Source organism: Hydra vulgaris, chromosome 08 (assembly GCF_038396675.1).
Source record: "Hydra vulgaris chromosome 08, alternate assembly HydraT2T_AEP".
In the NCBI taxonomy this organism is placed as follows: Eukaryota; Metazoa; Cnidaria; class Hydrozoa; order Anthoathecata; family Hydridae; genus Hydra; species Hydra vulgaris.
The window spans coordinates 64,797,130-64,814,200 of NC_088927.1; the positions used below are offsets into that span (position 1 = coordinate 64,797,130).

Here is a 17,071-nt window from a genome sequence, read left to right on the forward strand (position 1 = left end):
ACGTTCCAAAAATCTTAGAAGGAATATTTAAAGAATTTATTCATTGAGCTTTATCAATTTGCTCTGAAATTTTTTAAATAAAGAAATCGATTTTCTAATAAATGTGTTTGCTGAAAATAAATATGAAAAGAAAAAATTACAAAACCTTGCAAATATTGTTATAAAAAAACGACACTCAAATAATGAAATAATTTTATCTAACACTGAAGCAACCATGCCAACTATATCACTACCGTGGATCCCAATATTATCACCAAAACTTCGAAAAATCTTTAGGAAAGCAGGTTACAGGGCAGTCTTTAAATCTAGTGCAAATCTTAAATCTTTACTAACTTCACACAACAAAACAAAACTACCATCAAATAGCCATCCCGGAGTATACCTAATAGAATGCGAGCGTGAACAAAAATACATTGGCGAAACAAAAATGAAAATAGCAACAAGAACTAAACAACACCAAAAAAATGTTTTTGAAGAAAATTAGAACAATCTGCTATTGGGCATCATAAAATTAAATGTTCATTTGGTATAAAATGGGATCAAGTAAAGACGTTAAAAGTAGAACCCAAAAAATTTGAAAGAAAAGTTCCAGAGGCAATCGAAATTCAGTTCAATAAATGCCGACCTAAAAATGGAGGTATGAATTTAGATGATGGTCAATATGTAAAGACGCAATTCTGGACGCCATATTTTTTATACCTATGTAATATAAAAGAAGCCCAATTAAAGCGAAAATTAAAAGAAGCCATTAAAATGTGACATTACCGTTTGATTGTAATTTAATTTAATTAATCATTTGTAATTAAAGCTGAAGATGTTAGTATCAATAATCTAGCGAAAATTTCTTAGGAAAATAAAAAAATTAGTGTTGAGAGAATTCGTATTTATTGATGTTCATATATTAAATTTATTCAACTCTCATACAATATGTCGTCATTTAAAATGTATATATATATATATATATATATATATATATCTATATATATATATATCTATATATATATATATATATATATATATATATATATATATATATATATATATATATATATATATATATATATATATATATATATATATATATATATATATATATATATCTATATATATATATAAATATATATATAAATTATATATAACATAGATAACAACATCTTCTTTGTTATTGTATTATATTTATGCATGAAATCAAATAAAAAATTTTAAATTGCATCAGTAGTTAGGAAGTTTGCATCCTGTTTACCCAATGTCTCTACAGCTATTTTGATCAGGTGAAGAGCGTTCAAAGTATTTTTCAAAACTAAAAGATATATTGTTAAATAGCTCAGGGAGCTCAAGTCATTTAAAGCTTTTTTTCACTGAGGTCAATCACCTTTAAAAATCTTGTCACTATGCTGTTCCATCTGTCCGGCAATCTAGCAATACTTTCAATACTTTCGCTTTGACTAGGTCAATTGTTACTTCAGCTGTACAGCTTCCAAGAATTTGAACCAGGTCAAAATTAATAATTAACCTAATATTGATATTCAAATATCTTCAATTGCACAGACTAGTCCATTCATCAAACATAAGACTAAATTCCACTTTTTGTTTATGTATTACATTAAAAAAACTAACTTATTGTTAAAACAATATTATAGGAATATTGTTTTATCAATAAGTTAGTTTTTTGCCATAGTACAATATTCATTAATTAGTTTCATCACAACGTTTTTACCTTCACCTGGGAGATGATATTGTTTTTTAGGTAATGCTTGACGAATGAATTCACTTTTGCATATTCCGTGGATTGAAAATCCATCAATGGCCTCAAGTCTAGCCACTATTTCTGCTAAAGACTGTTTCTTAGAAAAAAAATGATGCAAAAGACTTTCTCACTTTTTAAGGGATTGTCTCACAGTTACTTGGACCAGCCATTTGATTTTCATTAAGTTTTCCTAATATTAATGCTATGAACATGTTGCAAATGTCTTATTAATCCACTGGTTGACGAGTATATAGTCGTATTTTTGGATATTAAGTTTTTTTATCACTGTTCTTTCATTGCAAGCAAAACACATTCTTGCTCCTACTTACTTTTAAGATCCTTTATCCATAACAATCCCCAGCGTCTGATCAAAGCCTATAAAGTTTTTGTTCAACCTATTATAGAATCTTGTACCTCTGTGAAATTCCCATATTTTAAGATATATGTCACTTAGAAAAGGTTCAGAAAATTTTTACTAGAAGTGTCTGTAAAAGATGCTGTATTCGTTATAAAGATTGCACTTTAAGACTCTTTCAATTATCTTTAATCTAGAGTTTCTTGAATGCCATAGAATAAAATTTTCTCTTGTAATGACCTATACAATTATACACAACCTTTTCAATCTACCTTTTTCCGAGTTTTTTACACTAGCTCCTTCTTACTATACTACAAGATATCATGCCCAAAAACTTAATTTATGTATCAAATGTAAAAATGATACACAAAGATTTTTCTACTGTGAAAAAATTATTAAGATATGGAATTCTATACCTGATTATATTGTTTACTTGTCCACTTTGTCTTTGTTCAAATTAAATTTAAAAAAGTACAATGTTCATCACCATTGCACACTATTTTAACTAGATTTTTTTTTCGGTGTTACATAAGAGTAATTTTGATATTACCTTTTTGTATTTCTTATTATATCTTTATATATATATATATTCATAATATTTGTATACATATATATATATATATATATATATATATATATATATATATATATATATATATATATATATATATATATATATATATGTATATATATATATATATATATATATATATATATATATATATATTTATATATTTTATATATATATATATATATATATATATATACATATATATATATATATATATATATATATATATATATATATATATATATATTTATATATATATATATATATATATATATATATATATATATATATATATATATATATATATATATTTATATATATATATATATATATATATATATATATATATATATATATATATATATATATATATACACATCTGTGTATATATGTATATATATACACAGTAATTGCCAAAAAATTATAAAAGATTTTAAAGAATGTTGTTAATAGTGAGCTTCACGTAACATATGCAAGATTATTTAGCTTGCTATATAAAGAGGTATTACTATTAGTTCAAAAACGATTATGAGAAGGTCGTATTATGACTTTGGTTTAGTTGCAAGAAGATCAGTTTAAAGTTTAAAATACACTAAAATGATGGGAACGAGTAATGTTTATAGGCAAAAAAATGTTTCAACAAATTTTAACTTGTTTTTTTTTTGGTGTTACATAAGAGTAATTTTGATATTACATGTTTTGCCTTTTTGAATTTCTTAAATGCAAATAAATCAGATAATAATAATAATAATAATATATATATATATATATATATATATATATAAATATATATATATATATATATATATATATATATATATATATATATATTTATATATAAAAATGTATAGATGCAATGTTTAGATAACATGTCTGACATCACACTGAAATAGCCAGGGTTTCAGTTTATACATTGAACATGTTATAGCCTGCTGCCACAAAGGAGTACCACTATATCAACTGAGGGTTTGGAATGGTGCAGCAATCCTTTCTTTCATTATTCTTTTTTTTTTTTTTTTTCTTCCTGAAAACACTGAATGCTCTAAAGATAAGCAAAACTAGTAAGCAACTGCTGATCTATTTATGCTATAGTAGATACATATATATATATAATATATATATATATGTATTAAATATATATATATATATATAATATATATATATATATATATATATATATATATATATATATATATATATATATATATATATATTATATATATATATATATATATATATATATATATATATATATTGAAAAAAATGATATTATTTTAGCTTGATTATTATAACACAAGCTTTTTGGTCACCAAATGTAAATGTACTCATTTGACAGCATTTGGTGGATTTTTTGTTTCCCCAAACCCACTACCTAAACTCTCAATATCAAAGATAAAAACAGGGTACACTCTTCTTACAAGTGTTTTAATTATCATTATGCTATGGATTATTGGTTTACTGTTGGCCAGGAGAATAGACAAACGCGATGCATTAAAGGTGATTTTTTATCTTGTTTATACTTTTTATGTTTTTTTTTTCTTTTTAGTTTTATTAGAATAATTATTATAGGAAGAATTTAAATTAAAAGTCTAATTTGATTTATATCTTTGGTTACAAACTACTGTTACTTTGGTTACAAAACCACTGTTACTTTGGTTACAAGCACCACTGTTACTTTGGTTGCAAACATCTATGTTACTTTGGTTACAAACACTACTGTTAAGATATTTTATTTAACATATATGTATAATTGTAGATATACAAATGTTAAAACTAGATTATTTAAAGCATGTTTGAAATAATTAAAACTCCATTAAATATAACAGGCAATAAATATTTAACATTTCACACTGTTTCTATTGAGGAGGGGATTGTAAATTTTACATCATTCTCACTTCTAAATGAAAAAAGATATTTTAATAAATGATGAGTTCTACTGCCAACTTTAGTATTTTTTTTTTAGTATTTAGTTTTAAAGTTATGGTATAAACCATATAAGCGCAAACAATTTTTGTTAATTCAATCTAATTCCTATCATATTAAATTAGGGACCTAAACCTCATGAAACATTTTGTTATCTCACTCAATTTTTGTAAATCTTTGCATTTGACAACAAAATGAACAGGGGTTTTTTGTTTGAAATTTACTCTCAACTATTGGACTGGCAAGCTTATAAGTGGGATTCAGTAAATGAGGTTCATAATTAGAAAAAATTTTAAAAACTATTTTTTATTTGCCTTTTTTTACCAATTCTTTAATGAATGCAAAACTCAAAGTTTTTAAAATATTTATTTTCTCGTTATGGTTCATTACGCACAAGCCAATAAGTTTGTGGTAGATTGTACATACCTGTGTCATTACTAAAAAAGTTTTGTGGGGTCTCAAACATAAATAAAGATGGTTGAGAGTTTTTTTCATTTTTTTATTTCCTAATGTTACGTGTTAACAATCAAAAGCACAATGAACACATTTTCCTATAAAATTTTGCTATCAAAATAGTCATTAATTAGCTTTAAATGCAACAAAAAAAATTTTTCTTTAGCAAAACAACTTGTTTTGAAAGACTTAGTTAAAGGCTTTATACTGTTCCTTACTTGTCCATTTTTATTTTGTTTTTAAAAACAAACAAAAGTATTTGTCTTTATTTGAAAACTAGTCTATTATAAAAAAATACTTTATTTTAAATATTTTAGGTTGGAGTGTGTCCCCTTCTTGATAATTTGCCTGAAGATAATTATTTATATGAAATTGTAGTAAATACTGGTAACCGACGAAATGCTGGCACCAAATCAAACATCTTTTTCACTGTTACTGGTATATAGTATATTTATATATATGTATATATATACATATCTATCTATCTATCTATCTATATATATATATATATATATATATATATATATATATATATATATATATTATATATATATATATACATATATATATATATATATATATATATATATATATATACACATATTTATATAAAAAAGTTATATATATAAATATATATATATATATACATATATATATATGTAAATATATATACATATCTATATATACATATATAAATATATATATATATATATATACATATCTATATATATATATATATATATATATATATATATATATATATATATATATATATATATATATATATATATATATATATATATATATATATATATAGATGTATATATACACATATTTATATAAAAAAGTTATATATATAAATATATATATATATATATATACATATATATATATGTAAATATATATACATATCTACATATACATGTATAGATACATATATATATATATATATATATATATATATATATATATATATATATATATATATATATATACATATCTATATATATATATATATATATATATATATATATATATATATATATATATATATATATATATATATGTATATATATACATATCTATATATATATATATATATATATATATATATATATATATATATTTATATATATATATATATATATATATATATATATATATATATATATATATGTATATATACATGTATATATGTATACATAAAATATGTATATATATATATATATATATATATATATATATATATATATATATATATATATATATATATATATATACATGTTTATATATACATAAAAAAAAAATGCTTTAATTTAATTCAAAAAATAAAAAACTTGAGTTGAATTTTTTTGATACTTTACTTATGCTGGAAAAATTTATAATAAAAATTTATTATATAAAATATATAAAACGTTTTTGCATAATTTTTGTATCTGAACAAAATGTAATATAAAACAAAGTCTAAATAAATATATGCTAAACGTAACATATTTTATTTATTAATAAATAACAAGTTCAATTTAAAATTGTATTTAGGATAAACTGTACAGTTATTGGACAGGGACAGTTATTGGACACTAGAGTTTTTGTTACTATGTATTTGTTTATCAATGTGCATAAATAAGATCTGCCATTATTTTTTGTCTCATTGTTAATGGCCTTCTTTGGACAGTTATTGGCAATAATTTAGTTTATGCATCCAATAACTAATTTTTTTGAATTTTTTCTGCAGAATATTTCTTTCATTACATCAAAATAAAAGAGGATATGAACAAAAGGGATGACTGAATAAGCATGAATTTCATAAGTGCACACTGGCACAAGTGCGAACTGGCATAATTGCAAAGCAGTTACAAAAACTGGCACAAGTGCAAACTAGCATAAGTGCAAATTGGCATAAGTGCGCCAAAATAATTTACAAACATTGGCATAAGTGTGAACTATCATAAATGCGAACTGGCAAAGGGGCGAGGCAGTTGCAAAAACTGGCACAAGTGTAAACTGGCATAAATGCGAGTTGGCATAAGTGCACAGAACAAATTTGCAAACATTGGCATAAGTGGAAATCGGCACAAGTACGAACTGGCATAAGTGCGAATTGACATAAGTGCAACGAATAAATATACAAACATTGGCATAAGTGCAAATTGGCATAAGTGGAAAATGCCATAAGTGCGAATATACATAAAACTACATATAACATATACGCATCTTTTTCTATATATATATATATATATATATATATATATATATATATATATATATATATATATATATATATATATATATGTATATATATATATATATATATATATATATATATATATATTTATATATATATATATATATATATATGTATATAATCTTTTTATAATATATCATCATCTAATATCATCTTTTTTTTTTTAATTTAAAAAATAACTTCACTTATACAACACTTATTCAACAAAAACTTACCATATAAAACTACATATAACATATACGCATCTTTTTCTATATATATATATATATATAGATGATAAAAGATGATGATATATATATATATATATAGAAAAAGATGCGTATATGTTATATGTAGTTTTATATGGTAAGTTTTTTTTTTTTTATTCAACAAAAACTTACCATATAAAACTACATATAACATATACGCATCTTTTTCTATATATATATATATATATAGATGATAAAAGATGATGATATATATATATAGAAAAAGATGCGTATATGTTATATGTAGTTTTATATGGTAAGTTTTTGTTTAATAAGTGTTGTATAAGTGAAGTAATTTTTTAAATTAAAAAAAAAAGATGATATAAGATGATGATAGATTATAAAAAGATGATAAAAGATGATGATAATTAAAGCAAATAAATTTTTTTTCTATTAAAACGATATGAACCACTTTTAAAAATTTTATTGTTATTTTGTTTGATATAATGATCAGCGTGGAAAATAACAGCTGGTCAACGACTGTCTGAAATCACTAAAATTGTTATTTTGAAAAAAAATCAGAGTTTTGAAAAACAAGGTTTTACAAATAGTCATGATGTTATTTGGAAAATGAATATACTAAAACTTTTTTTTTTCATTAAATCTTTTTATTTATTCTCTCATAAGCTTTTGATGCAAATCTATTAAATATATGAATAATTTGTAGATAAACTTTCTATATTTGGAATTTCTAAATTTTCTATAATTGGATTCTTAAAAATATGAATATTTAGTAAAATCTTGATTTATGTAACGCTAGTAATTTTTGTAGTAGTATTTCATAAAATGATTGTCTTTTTAGTATTAAGTATTAAATTTAAATAGTATCTGCGCTAGAGTGTTAATAGCATTATTAATAATTAATTTTAACAGTTTTTAAAACAGAGTTATACAAATATTCGATATTTCAGTTCATTAAAATCAGAGATATAAAATTGTTATTTAAAATTATGGTATGTAACTTAAAACATTTTCTGTTACAACTTTCCAAAAATACTTTTTTTTTAATCATTTAATCTTTTCACTTGTTTTTTTTTCGTAGATTTTCTACTAATGAGATGCTTTGCAATAAATAAATTATTTTTAAATAAATTCAAAATTATTAATTGCGTGTTTGCACATTTTTTTTTTTTTTATTACTGAATTTACATAAAATCATGAAACGTCATTTTCATTTTTCAATACTATTTCATGAAAAGATTTCTTTTTAGTATTAAGTATTCAGTTTAAATATTTTTAATATTGTATAAAACTTGCTTTAATATTTAAAAAAAAATGAAACATTAAATTATTTGGATATTTTTAAATTTCTTTTTTACAATTGAATAAAAATCTGTGCGCGTGAGCATTATTTTACACAAATTAACATTGACAGGTAATATAAACATTAGTTATTGCAAGTTTAAAATGATTTGATTTAAAATTATAATTTTAAAAAGAATACAAGTTCCTTAATTTTCAAGCACTAAGTTATTTTTGTTTGCTTAGTTTCATTCATGAAGAACTATTACTCAGATAAAAATTTAAACAAAGAAAAAAATAAAAATTTTGACTGCCCAAAAAAAAACAACTGATCATGAATTCTAGATGTTAGCCAGTCAAATTGACTGCTTGCTTCAATTTTTTTATTTTACAAATGCAGTGTTTAGTAAAAATATTTTTAGTAAAAAAATATGTACATTTAAAATGATAAAAAACATAGGTTATGCAAAATCAGAATATTTACAAGTTTTGTATAAGATAAATAGTTTCTATTAACACTGAACACTGAATTAAATTAGTGCATGAATAGTGCGATATCCAAAAAAGTGCAAAAAAATTTCCTGGTCAATATTATAATAATTTTTAATAATAATTAAAAGTTATTATAATACTGAGATAATGATTAAAGTTATAATAATACTGAGATAATGATTAAAGTAATTATAATACTGAGATAATGATTAAAGTTATTTTAATACTGAGATAATGAATAAAGTCATTATAATACTGAGATAATCCTGACCTGAAATAATGATTTATTTCAGGTTAAGATTAAGCTCATTATGATCAAAAGCAAGTGACTAACTCTAACTATAATAAATATCCCCTATATCAGGGTGCTGTCTTGTAGAATACTTCTGAGCAAATATTTTAAGGCTAAGCAAAAATGATAAGCTTGCATAGGTGTAAACCTGTGTTTTATTGTTTCCTGCTTTGGATGTTGAACAATGGATTTTCTTGTCACTCTTAAATATTAGCTATGCAACTTTTTCTGTTACCTCCTAATATAGACAAAGCTACAAAACTTAATTTAATGGTTATGAGGTTGGATATTAGAAAGGTTTAGGTAAGGTATTACCGGGTTTCTTAAACCCTGTGGTACTCTGTAGTAACCCTTAAAGAGGTTGATTCCATCAACATCTATGAAATATATTAAGTTTGTCATATTTTTTAAGATTGAGTATTAACAGTATGACATGGTGTATGGTAGACATCTTCTTAGTGTTTTTGGTGTGCACTGTTGTGGTAATAGGAACCTTTTTGTTTCGAATTTGGATTAATTATCAAAAATTAGGCAACCATATTGCTTAGATTGTCATATGAATGATTAAGTCAATCAATCATCAGATCAAGTTAAGTTCTGTAGTTATTGTAAACATGAATATTGTTATTATAAACATAAATATTGTTATTATTAACATGAATATGCATATAAATATTGTTCAAAAATAGCCATCATTATCAACGAATTATTTCAGTCTAATCTTTACAAACATTCTTTAAAGTAACTGTTGATTTCTACTGTTTTCAAAATTTTCCAGGCTTACTGGCTCTTTGTGAGACTAACAGGCTTTCTGGCTCTTTGTGAGACTGGATTTTGATGTTAATGACTGTTACCCTTTTGTTCACAAGACTCCAATAGTTACATTCTCAGCCTTGGCACTATTGTATAAGTTCATCTACTTGTAGCAAAATCAGGTTCTCTGACTATTCTTTTATCTGCTTTCATGTAGCAACTTACCAACCTTACTTTCATGTAGCAACTCAATAACCTTACTATTTGTCATTTATTGTTCTCCTACTTCCCAAGACTGCATACCTCAAAAAATTGTTTCTGATTAAATTGACTAGTCATTTTGAACCAATAACAAATAAATTGTTATTGGTGACTTTGATGCTCATTGCACTAAATGGCAATAAGTATAATAATAATAATGATTCTGTTTAGTATCTTTTAACTCATTCAATCAACTTAGCTCTAGTATCTCAGACCCTGCAGGCGCTAAATTTTTTCCTCAAACATTAATGCTTTGAATTTTCTTGAAATTTAGGAACAAATTTTAAGAGAATTCAAAGCATTGATGTTTGAAGAAAAAATTTAATAAGTTTTTAGAGAATTTAAAGTAATAATGTAAAACAAATAGAAAAAAAAATCTTGATAGGTTGCTTGAATTTTCCATTATTGCAAAGGTAACTAAATTTTTAGACATCAGAGAACAATATTTGGGAGCTAATTATATAATGAATGCTTTTCCAGATATACATTAATATATTTACATATTATTATTAATATATTTAGATGTATTACATTATTACATTAATATATTTAGATGTATTACATTATTACATTAATATATTTAGATGTATTACATTATTACATTAATATATTTAGATGTATTACATTATTACATTAATATATTTAGATATATTACATTATTACATTAATATATTTAGATATATTACATTATTACATTAATATATTTAGATATATTACATTATTACATTAATATATTTTGATATATTACATTATTACATTAATATATTTAGATATATTACATTATTACATTAATATATTTAGATATATTACATTATTACATTAATATATTTAGATATATTACATTATTACATTAATATATTTAGATATATTACATTATTACATTAATATATTTAGATATATTACATTATTACATTAATATATTTAGATATATTACATTATTACATTAATATATTTAGATATATTACATTATTACATTAATATATTTAGATATATTACATTATTACATTAATATATTTAGATATATTACATTATTACATTAATATATTTAGATATATTGTAGTAAAAGTTAATGTTTTCGCTTAGGTATATTTTGATTGGCTTAATTATATTTAATAATTTTTATTAATTTATGTACCCCTGTTACCAAATTTTATTCAACAACTTTTTTTTTTACTAAATATTTTTGCGTGTACCTAAGCAACAGAACTATGGTTACATACATAATTGCTGTTTCCATGAAAAAATTTGTTTGTTTCTGGAACATATTATATCATAGGTAATTTGAAGTGTGGCTGGGTTAGCAGGATTGGTTCAGGGAAAAAGTTTTTATGCTGGTTTCTAGTAATATGATTAAAGTATATATACAGTTACATACATAATTGCTGAAATTTCTGGAGCATGTCTGAGCTAACTTTTAGAACCAGAAGCTCATATTAAACCTATGAATTTTAAATCCATCATAAGATCATAAGTAGTTTGAAGTATGACTGGGTTAGCTTGATATGGTTCAGGGATAGAAATTATGCTGGTTTCTAGTAATATTTGACTCTATTATAATAGAACATTCAATACTTATTTCGACAACCATTGGTATATGTGTGTATGTATGTATATATGTATGCATGCAATATGTGTATATATATGTAAAAATGTTAGTTTTTAGGTTGTCATTTTTTATTAATTTATAATTTTTTTTTATGCCCAACATAGTTTTTGAGGTTTGACCTTGTAGTGGTTTTGTTTATTGTTTTCCTTGTTGTTGCTGTATTTTATTTAAAACCTGTTTTTTTGATTGGTCAGCAACATTCGATCTAGGTATCTATGGCTGCATTAAACTTAGTATGGTTTTGTTGTTTTTATAATATTATTTATATTTCTATATTTTATCGGCTTTAGTTTATTTATCTAATAAGTACCAATTTTAACAACTTGTTGTGTCTTTAGTTTTATCAGCATTTATCACATTGATAGTGCAGTTGAGTATTTTGTGGTTTTCTATTAGAATGTAATAATTTTTATTATTTTATATTTTAAAATATTAGTGCTTTGCAAATTTTGGTGAAGTTTTGGTTTTGGCTGTTAAAAGGAAAGTTCTTTTTTACTGCAGTATGGAGTAGAGATTTATCCTTTATGTAAAAAAAAATTTTTTCAATAGAAATATTTCATATTTTTCTGAGTCTAGTTCAATCACCGCAGATTACCTGCATCAAATATAAAAAAAATTTAATACTTGCAAAACTAAATAAATTTTATTGTTGATTTCTTAACATTAGAAAATAATATTTTTAGACAAATTAACTGTTTTTTATTCAGAAGTAGAAAACCAAGTTGTTACAAAAACCTACATTTAAATAAATTTTATATGAATTTTGCTAATTAAATCTAAACTATTCAGCATGAGAAATGCACCAAAAGTTTAAATAAAGCTTTTACAATCAAATGCTTTTAATTGTTTAGTTAGTATTTAAATGAGTTTAATAATACCCTGCAACAATTTTTTTATTTTCTTACTGTACCCTAAATGTAAATAAAGATATCTTTTTAATGTTAATAACATAAATCTAAAAAAAAAATTCATTTTTAATAATATATTTAGCATTACAGCAAAATATTGCTAAAAATGCGTTTGTTTTAACAATATATTATTTATGAAAATGCAAGAAAACACATTTTCACAAATAATATAATATTAGTAATTTTTTATTCTTTTTATGAACATGTAAAGGTGATGTAACTGAGAGTGGAGTGAGGCATTTAAAAGATCCAGAAAGAGAATGTTTTCAAAGATCAAGCTGTGATGTTTTTATAATGACAACACCAGGGACACTTGGTGATTTAGACTTCATTCGAATATGGCATGATAACAGTGGAGGAGGATGGTACATAAAGTAAGTATCAGATAATGGTTGGTTTTTTAAGTACATACCTATTCAACTTCATTTAAATATTGCATGATAACAGTGAGGAAGTTAGGCGCATAAGTTCAGGGAGAAGTTTTAACTTTTAGAAATTCAATTTATTGAACTTTACTTTTTAAATGCATGTTTTTACTGGCAGTAACATAACAAATAGCACAGTTTTTTTATTAAAACTTTAGCACAGGCTAAAAACTTTTGCTTAACTACTTTATCTCTTTAAAATTTTCAAACTCATTTTCAAATCTTTTTTTTTACATTACTTTAAACTTTTTTTATATTGGGGAAATTTCAAATATTCTTTAACATATATTAAATAAATATATTAAAAAACATTAAAAATTTAATACTTATTAGATTGGTCCTTAAAATTAGTATATTGTTATCCCCCTCCCCTCCACCCAACAGTTTAAAACTTTTTATTGAATGTATGAGTGAAACCTCCAAACACTACACAATAGCGATCTTTGAACATCGGCAAATGAAAAGATTGATAAATGTAATAAGCTTTGATAAAGAATCTTTTTATTGCAAAAATGCAAAAGTTCCACTAATTTTGACTTCTTCATTACAAACAGATCTTCCTATAAGTAGAGATTCAAAAATATTGGTATTCATAATGGAAGTATCCATATTGAAGTATAAAAATCTTTATATAATACATTTTAAATCCATGACTATAACAATAAAAAGTTATTTTTAATCTTATTTACTTTCATTCTTTTATTTCAGAATTAAAAACAAAAAGTCTTTTTTTGATTGCTTTGAACAGGCAGCCGATCTTGAATCTGATCTCACTTCTGTAACTGATTGGGATTCACAGTGGCTTGTAAATTTTAACTCCAACAAAACTCAGTTATTTACTGCAAACAACTATTGCAGTACTGTCGACATTCCTATATTGATGAATGGCAACCCTCTCACTGAGTTCTCTTCTTTACATCTTCTTGGATTACCATTTACTACTGACCTTTCATGGAAACCATATATTCAATCAATAGCTAAATTAGCATCTGCTTAGGTTGCTTCTCATTATTGTGCTCACCATTCTCTCTCTCTTGATTCCATTTTCTACCTCTAAAAATCTCTTATTTGTCCCTACATTGAATACTGTAATCATATTTGGGCTGGTTCTTCTAATGATGCTCTTTCTCTTCTAGGCAAGTTCCAAAAACGCAATGTAAATGTAGTTGGTCTATCGGCCAAGCTTGAGCCTCTTTTCCATTGCCGTAAAGTTGCATCTTTTTCTTTTTTCTACAAATACTATCATGGCCGCTGCTCAAAGGAGCTATCATCTCTAGTTCCATCATTTAAAACACATTCTTGCTTGACTTGCCATTCAGCAAAGTCTCATTCCTTTACTGTATCTGTCCCTGCATGCTCTAAAAATTTTTATTTGTCTAACTTTTTTCCTCGCACTTCAACCCTTTGGAACTCTCTCCCATCTTCATATTTTCCTGACTCATACAACCTTTAACTTTTTAAGTCTTCTGTTAACCGTTTTCTTGCTCTATAACTCTATTCGTTTTTTCTAATAACTACCAACTTGGTTGCTTGCAGCCTTGTTAGGAGTGAATCATAATAAAAAAAATACAAAAATAAAAAATAAAAAAACAACAAGCAACCATTATTAGAGTTGGAAGTTACAAAAAAAAAAAAAAAGGATGAGATTTAATTGAGTTGAATGACGAGAAGCACAAGAATGAATTTTGCTAGATGGCACAAGAGAGGATAGCTCTATAGAGCAGTGCCCATTATAGTATTTGTATAAGAGAGAAAGAGAAACAACATTAGGATGATGTGATAATGGCTAAAGGATGGCTGCAAGAGCAGCCTCAGCTACGTCAAAAACGTTCAATGCGTTTTTGCATCTTGTCTAAAAGTGAAAGGACATCATTGGAAGATCCACCCAAGATATAACAACAGTATTCCATACATTGGCAGATTTGAGATTTATAGAGATAAAGCATAGAATCCAGAGTAAGAAAGTATCAAGAACGATAAAGAGATGTAACCTTAGCAGATGCTAATTTTGCAATGGATTTGATATATGGTTTTAAAAAAAGATTGGATGTAAGAGTTAATCCAAGAAGATGAAGAGTAGATGACTCAGCGAGTACATTACCGTTCATAAATAAATAAAGACCTAAATTATTGTGATAACGATTGGCTAAAAAAAATTGAGTTTTATCTGAATAAAAGTTCACCAGCCACTGTGTGCCCCAATGCGTAGCAGAAGTGAGATCCTTTTCAAGCTCAAATGCCCCATCCAAAAACAAAGGTGATAGAGTCAAGTGGTGATAAATATATATGTTTATGTATGTATATAAATATATGTATATATATATATATATATATATATATATATATATATATATATAATATATAATATATAATATTATATATATATTATATATAATATTTATATATAATATATATATATATAATATATATATATATAATATATATATATAATATATATATATGTATATATAATATATATGTATATATATATATCTCTCTCTCTATATATATATCTATATATATATATATATATATATATATATATATATATATATATATCTATCTATATATATATATGAAGTGGTGATAAATATATATGTATATGTATGTATATAAATATATGTATGTATATATATATATATATATATATATATATATATATATATATGTATATATATGTATATATATATATATATATATATATATATATATATATATATATAATATATAATATATAATATATATATATATATATTATATATAATATTTATATATAATATATATATATATAATATATATATATAATATATATATATATAATATATATATATGTATATATAATATATATGTATATATATATCTCTCTCTCTATATATATATCTATATATATATATATATATATATATATATATATATATATATATATATATATATATATATATATATATATATATATATATATATATATCTATATATATATATGAAGTGGTGATAAATATATATGTATATGTATGTATATAAATATATGTATGTATATATATATATATATATATATATATATATATATGTATATATATGTATATATATATATATATATATATATATATATATATATATATATATATATATATATATATATATACATATATATATATATATACATGTATATATATATATATATGTATATATATATATATATATATATATATATATATATATATATATATATATATATATATATATATATATATATATATATATATATATATATATATATATATACAGGCCTTGGAATTAGGGTCAACTTAACCGTCTTTAAAATGTTTGGGGTTGGCAAAAAATAGCTGACCTTGTTTCTATATTTTATGGTAACCCCTTTGTGTCAAATAACTTTTGCCAACCTGATCCCGACCTCTTACAGTTTGAGGTGGGCAGTTTTTTCCCGACTTCATTTTTTGTAATTCTGAGGGTTGTATAAATATATATATACATATGCATATATATATATATATATATATATATATATATATATATATATATATATATATAT

General features: G+C 23.0%; 1 protein-coding gene across 1 annotated transcript in view; it reads left to right on the forward strand.

Annotated features, from left to right (window-relative positions):
* The window catches only part of LOC101238025 (uncharacterized), a 167,948-nt gene that overhangs the window by 99,647 nt on the left and 51,230 nt on the right, over positions 1-17,071 (forward strand). Inside the window, exons 20-22 of the mRNA XM_065804169.1 lie at positions 3,952-4,170; positions 5,367-5,487; positions 13,308-13,470. Of these exons, the coding sequence (XP_065660241.1) occupies positions 3,952-4,170; positions 5,367-5,487; positions 13,308-13,470 (503 nt within the window). The remainder of the gene's footprint in view (positions 1-3,951; positions 4,171-5,366; positions 5,488-13,307; positions 13,471-17,071) is intronic.